Raw genomic sequence first — 6788 nt, 5'->3', positions numbered from 1 at the left:
AAGACCTACTTTCAGAGATCTGAGAGCTCTATGTGGTGGTTGTTCAGTTGCCAACTCCTGTCCCACTCTGCAACCCCGCGGACTGCAGCACGCCAGGCTTCCCTGTCCTTCACTGTCTCATTCTGTGTGGTAGGAACAGACAAAACCTCTGAAAAACGGAGAACAATAAAAACAATACAACAGAACATTACAGCACTGCAACTTCACCCCCTTTTTGTCCCTCCCCCCAAATTCTCATAAAAAATCAAGTTTAAAAGTTGCTTGTTTAGAACCCAGTGCCTGCGGCCTCGCATTTGCATTAACTGCAGAATGACTGAATTAACTCCATGTTGGAGAAACTCGGCGTTTTAAACTAGACGCGGACTCCTACTTTTTCGTGATCCTTTACATGGAGTGAGGCAGCTAGAAGGACCTAAGGCCTGTGGCAGGGCTAGGCTGCTGCGGATGGGTTTGAGGGCGGGCTCTCTCTGCTCGTGATTGGTCCAATCACGGCTCGCCTTTCGTCAGACCGGCGGCCGATTGGTGGTTGCCATAGCTCCAGGCGTTCGCTTGACAAGATGGTGGCGGCCAGGCCTCCCGGGCAGTACTTCCGACTCCCAGCGCTTTCAGTCTTCTAAGGCGGGCGCAGCCCTGTTGTGCAGGCCCGGCAAGCCCTCGGCATGCGTTTGTCGCCGCCGGTCCCTTTGCTTTTGGGACTCCTCCTTCTGCAAGGCGTCTTGAGGCCGCTGAGGGGAGACCTGGGTATGTAAGGCGGGGCAGGGCCCTGCAGGACGGGGATGAAGGAGAGGACGAGTCTTGAAGCCAAATCTGGGACTGCCGCCAGAGCTGCGGAAGACACCGCAAAGAAAGCCACCACCCAGCCTAGGCAGGGGTTCTGCAACTATTAACTCCTCCTTGTCCCTTTCTTCCCGCTTAGTTTTCATTCCTTCTGTCATCCGCATGTCCGGCCCTGTGGTCAGCGCGTCTCTGGTCGGAGGCACCGAGGATGTGACTGTGTCCCTGACCCAGCTGCGGGACGAGATGGGTAAAGAGTCTGTGAGGAGGGAGGAGGTTGGGCCAGCTTCAGGCCGCCCAAGAAGGCTGGCCAGGTGGCATCCTCTGAGTCCCTTTGGCGCTGTCCCCTGCAAAGTCGGGATGGGGGCTGCTGTGGACCAGAGGACCAACAGACAGGAAGAGTAAAAGAAAGCTTGAAATTACAAGTTAGCATTCACTGAGCTATCCCATGTACTTAAGTACATCACCTCATTTTCCTAATAAGAACAGTAATGTCTTTTAGTTCCTTTTAACCAATGAAGACACTGAAGTTCAGAGAGGTTGTCCCTGGTCGAAAGTCACACAGCTTGTAAAGAGTCCAGTCCTAGGCTTGGAAAGGTGTTCCATCCTAGAAAATCTGACTCCAGAGTGCATCCCTTGGTGGCTGGGCAATACTCTCTTGCATTCTAATCTCTCCTGTAGGTTTATTGCCAGTTCCCACCTGTGGCGAGCTGAACAATGAGACAGGAGACTGGAGTTTGACTGTCACCCCGACTGTGGTAAGGCCAGAGGTGGAAACCTTCTCAGTAGCATCTGTGGAGTCCTGCATCTGGGGCTCCTGCAGTGTCGCTTTTTTTTTCTCTCTCTTTTTGACTGCGCCGAGCAGCTTATAGGGTCTTAGTTCCCTGAGCAGGGATTGATTGAACTTGGACCAAGGCAGTGAAAGCGCCGAGTCCTAACCACTGAACCTCCAGGGAACTTCCTCTGCAGTGTTCTTTTAATCAGACAAGATAGAACTTAGTGCTTGGAACCACCATGAAACTGTGGGCTATCTGATCCTGTAGGCACTCATTCAGCCCAGAGGTTCTTGGATGAGTTTCAAGAAGCTTGTGAGGGAATTCCCTGGTGGTCCCATGGTTAGAACAACATGCTGTCACTGCCAAGGGCCCAGGTTCATTCCCAGGTTGGGAAGCTAAGATCTCACAAACTGCATGGCACAGGCAAAAAAAAAAAAAGCTGTGAACTCTCTAAAATTGTGTATAAAGTTATGTGTGTGTGCCTTTTTTTCTGATGAGAGGCTTTCCAGCTTCTGTCAGATTATCAAATGAACCTGTGACTCAGAAGAGCTTCATGAGTTGCTGGTCTCACCCAACTCTGGGCTTATGTGTAAGACACTCAAGCCTGGAGAAATGAAATATTTTCCACTTAATAGATACTTCATAGAGTGCCTAGTATCTGCAAAACATCAACTCCAAACATAAAAGAGACAGACAGACTTTGCTTGCACCCTAGGAACCAGGGCCTGTTCCATGGACTTTTATTTGTGTGTATTTAATCTTCTGCCGGTAGGATAATAAAGGTGCCAGACAAATACCTTTATCAGACCTGTGTTCAGCTTTCTCTAAACAGCCAAAGGGCTTTCCAGGTGGCTCAGTGGTAAAGAATCCACCTGCCAATGGAGGAGACCTGGGCTCAGTCCCTGGGTCAGGAAGATCCCCTAGAGAAGGAAATGGCAACCCACTCCAGTATTCTTGCCTGGAGAATCCCATGGACAGAGACTCCTGCCGGGCTACAGTCCATGGAGTCACAAAAGTTGGACACGACTTGGTGACCAAACAACAAGCAGCCACAACTTGTTTGCTTGTATGTTCAGCTGAGGATTAGAAATCAGGGCTTGTGTACTGCTGTAGGTTTACAGGGTAAAATTGAGCAGAATGATGTCATCCTTGGTCCAGTTTGCCTTTTGTAAAATGAATGGAGGCAGATTGAGCTGACTTAACCTTATGTGTTCTTATAGATGCCGTTTTGATCACCATATAAAGTACAGTGATATTTTCCTTTCAGAATTCATTGGAAGTGACCGTGAGGTTGAAGAGGGCTCTGCAATCATGTTCCTCTAATGAGACAGATCCCTTCCTGGAGGCCCCGTGTATTGTCCAAACTCTTCTTGTTTCAGCCTTTCATAATACATCCTGTTTAGCACATCTGCTCATTCATGTGGAAATTTATGCCAACTCCTCTCTGGGCCAAAATGCATCAGGCAAGTAAAGTCTCCGACTATCGAAACGTTTACTGCAGACGTTTGAATGTAAGTGTGTGCCATGCAGTTTGTGTGCTTCGCTCGTGAGTCTGTCTTGCTTTCCTAAACTTATTTTTCTTTTGTTTAATTTTCTTATTTTAAAAGTTTCCAGGGAATTCCCTGGTGGTCCAGTGATTTAGGGCTCCTCACTTTGAATTCAAGGGGCATGGGTTCGATCCCTGGTTGGGGAATTAAGATCCCATAAGCCACACAGCATGGCCAAAAAAGAAAACTATTAAGCCCAGGAGGGCTTAATAGTAACTATACCACTCAGAGCAGCAACTGTTTTTTCTTTTAAAAAATATGCTTAAATATAGTTAGGTAATATTTCAGAATGTCCTTGTACAAATAGCCAAACTTAGGAAAATTAGAGTCTGTATATATTGGTAATTATGAGATGTCCACTCTGACCCCATGAAGGTATGAAAAATTTTGCACCCAGTCAGACAGAGATCAGAACAAGAAAAAAGATGGAAGGACAGCCAGGAGGTAAGCAGTATGCTTGGTAACAAGGAAGCTAGCCAACAATGTGGGAGGCATATAGATAGATTCACAAATATCTATCTATATATCACATAGTAAAACCCTATTCTAAAGTGCCTTGCTTATGTCTCATGGATTTGATTATACTGAGGGTCAAACCCTTACCCTTGTGACATGATCTCTTATTTGGACTTTCTTATTCTTGATACCACTGACATACTAGGGTTCTACTATATTATAGCATAGAATATATAATAGTTGTTCTTTAGAAGCTTCAGTTATCCTGTTACTGAAGTTGACTGATACATAGAGTTTACACAAATAATCGCGTACATAGCTTTCCAACTGTTAGTCTCTGGATTCCGAATTAGGAGGCTAAAATGTAATATAATATATTCCTTTTCCAATCAGTGTGAAAATTACTAATTTCCCCCACACTTGAACCAGAATCAGGATGTGAAAATTTGCATTCACAGTGTGATGGGACTTGAGGTTGAGTGTGTGGCTCAGTTAAATGAGATCTTGTGGTCAGATGGCTTCTAGATAAACTGAAATGTCACCATGGCTTCAGATTTTTTTTTTTTTAATTGTGATATAGTTCCTTTACAAGGTTGTACAACAGAGTGAATTAGGTATGTGGATAGATACAACCCCCTTCTCTTGGGTCTCCCTTCCCACTCATCTAGTCGCCACAGAGCGCCGAGCTGAGCTCCCTGTGCTTTGTAGCAGGTTCGCACTAGCTATCAGTTTTACACGTGGCAGTGGGCATACCTACTCCCAATTCCCCCCACCCTCCACGTCCACACATTTGTTCCCTTCGTCTTCATCTCTATTTCTGCCCTGAAAATAGGTTCATCTGTATCATTTTTCTAGATTCTACATACATGCGTTCATATACAATATTTGTTTTTCTCTTTATGACTTACTTGACTCTGTATGACAGACTCTGTCCATCCGCATTACTGCAAATGACCCCATTTTGTTCTTTTCATGTCTGAGTAATATTTCACTGTCTATATGTACCACATCTTTATTCATCTGTCAGTGGACGTTTAGGTCATGGCTTCAGCTTTATCTGTTGAAAGAGGTAATGGATTTGGAGGAGTAAATGCTAAAAATCAGTCTGTGTTATGAAAGGAGTTGGGCAGTGTATGGAAAAATCAGTGCATTGCATTTGTCTTAACTTGCAAATCTTAGTGACTTGATCATCTTCAAGATCAACTGTGACTTCTTCAGTTTGTATAACTAGGACCTTCTCTCCTATTTGGGTTTTTGTTGGAGGAGTAGATACAGGCCTCAGTAGATATAGCCCATCTCAGGGACACCTTGATGTGGAATACTGGTAATGGTGATTTGTAATACAACTCAGCTTTCTTTGAGTGTCTAAAATGTGGCCATGTCTCATCAGTGTTTCACAGCTGAACTTCTCTGTTGTTTGTACTTTTCAGAAAATGTGACTGTCATTCCTAACCAGGTGTATCAGCCCCTTGGCCCTTGCCCTTGCAATTTGACAGCGGGGGCCTGTGACATTCGCTGCTGCTGTGACCAGGTATGGTCTTTCTGATTATTGGGTGCAAAAACTGTGGTACCTGATAGCATGTGGAGGGCACCAGCAGGTCCCCATCAACAGCATTTTAGTGCGTGGTCTTTCAAAAGCTGAGGTTGTATGTCGTGTTTTCCAGTTGAGTGATTTCTTATCTAGCCTTTTCAGCCTAGTTTGTGGACAAAGGACTTTCCAGGTGACGGTAGTGGTTAAGAATCCACCTGCCAGTGCAGGAGATACAAGGGTCACTGGTTCAATCCCTGGATCAGGAAGATCCCCTGGCATAGGAAATGGCAACCCACTCCAGTATTCTTGCCTGGAAAATTCCATGGACAGAGGAGCCTAGTGGGCTACAGTTCGTGGAGCCACAGAGAGTTGGACATGACTGAGTGACTAAGCAGCAATTATGGACCAAAAAAAAAATGTGTCTGTTTGAATAAAGTCCTGATTGTGATGATACTGAGAGGATGATTTTAATGTCTTACTTGAACGCCTTTAAGAAAATATAAAAAGGAGAGAAAAACAGATGTTTTAAGTGTTTTTTTTTTTTAGTATATTTATAGGATATAACCATCGCAATAATCTAATTTGAGGATGTTTCCAACACCCCCGAAAAGAAGCCATGTGTCCATTTGCAATCACTCTCGTTCATACCCATTATCCCAGACTGTTTTAGGTTTGTTTTCACTAGAAATTAAGTATATTTATTTATCTGGGTATAGTTGATTTGCAAATTATGTAAATTTCAGGTGTATAACATAGTTACAATTTTTAAACGTTATACTACATTTATAGTTATTATTATAAAATATTGGCTGTATTCCTTGTGCTGTACAATAATATATCCTTGTAGCTTATTTATTTTATACGTAGTCATTTGTACCTCTTCATCCCCTACACCTGTGTTGCCCCCTGCCCCATCCCTCTCGCCACTGGTGACCACTGGTTTGTTCTCTGTATCTGTGAGTCTGCTTCTTTTCTGTTATTTTCACTAGTTTGTTTTCCCAGGTCACTATTAATCTATTTTCTGTGTCTGTGGATTTGCCTCTTTTGGACATTGCATGTAAATGGAATCCTTCAGTCTGTAGGATTTGTGTCTGGCTTTTTTTTTTTTTTTTTTTTAAATATTTATTCCACTGTGCCAGGTCTTGGTTGCCTCATGTGGGGTCTAGTTCCCTGACCAGGGATTGGCCCTCTGCACTGGGAGCCTGGAGTCTTAGCCCCTGGACCACCGAGGAAGTCCCTGTGTCTGGCGTCTTTTTACTAGCATCATGCTTTCAAGGGTCACCTGCGTTGTGGCATGTGTTAGTGTTCCATTCCTTTTTATGGCCGAATCATCTTCTGTTGTGTAGATATATCACAGAGCGCTTAACCATTTATCAACTGAGGACCTTTAGATTGTGTTCACTTTTTGGCTACTATGAAGAATGCTTCTATGATACAAGAATATAAACCTGTATACAAGTTTTTGTTTGGACATGTGTTTCCATTTCTCTTGGTTATGTTACCTAGGCTTGGAATTGCTTTGTCACATGGTAACTGCATGTTTAACCTTTTCAGTTCAATTCAGTTCAGTCGCTCAGTCATGTCCGACTCTTTGCAACCCCATGAATCGCAGCACGCCAGGCCTCCCTGTTCATCACCATCTCCCGGAGTTCACTCAGATTCACGTCCATCAAGTCCATGATGCCATCCAGCCATCTCATCCTC

General features: G+C 44.3%; 1 protein-coding gene across 1 annotated transcript in view; it reads left to right on the top strand.

Moving 5' to 3' along the window:
• The first annotated feature begins 485 nt into the window (after positions 1–485).
• The window catches only part of TCTN2 (tectonic family member 2), a 30434-nt gene continuing 24131 nt past the window's right edge, over positions 486–6788 (top strand). The window contains exons 1-5 of the mRNA XM_040250661.1: positions 486–741; positions 917–1024; positions 1456–1532; positions 2818–3013; positions 4984–5084. Coding sequence (XP_040106595.1) covers positions 660–741; positions 917–1024; positions 1456–1532; positions 2818–3013; positions 4984–5084 — 564 coding nt within the window. The 5' untranslated portion in view covers positions 486–659. The remainder of the gene's footprint in view (positions 742–916; positions 1025–1455; positions 1533–2817; positions 3014–4983; positions 5085–6788) is intronic.

Source organism: Oryx dammah, unplaced genomic scaffold (assembly GCF_014754425.2).
Source record: "Oryx dammah isolate SB20612 unplaced genomic scaffold, SCBI_Odam_1.1 HiC_scaffold_12, whole genome shotgun sequence".
In the NCBI taxonomy this organism is placed as follows: domain Eukaryota; kingdom Metazoa; phylum Chordata; class Mammalia; order Artiodactyla; family Bovidae; genus Oryx; species Oryx dammah.
Note: the sequence above shows the minus strand (reverse complement) of the source record. Positions and strands in the feature narration are given on the sequence as shown.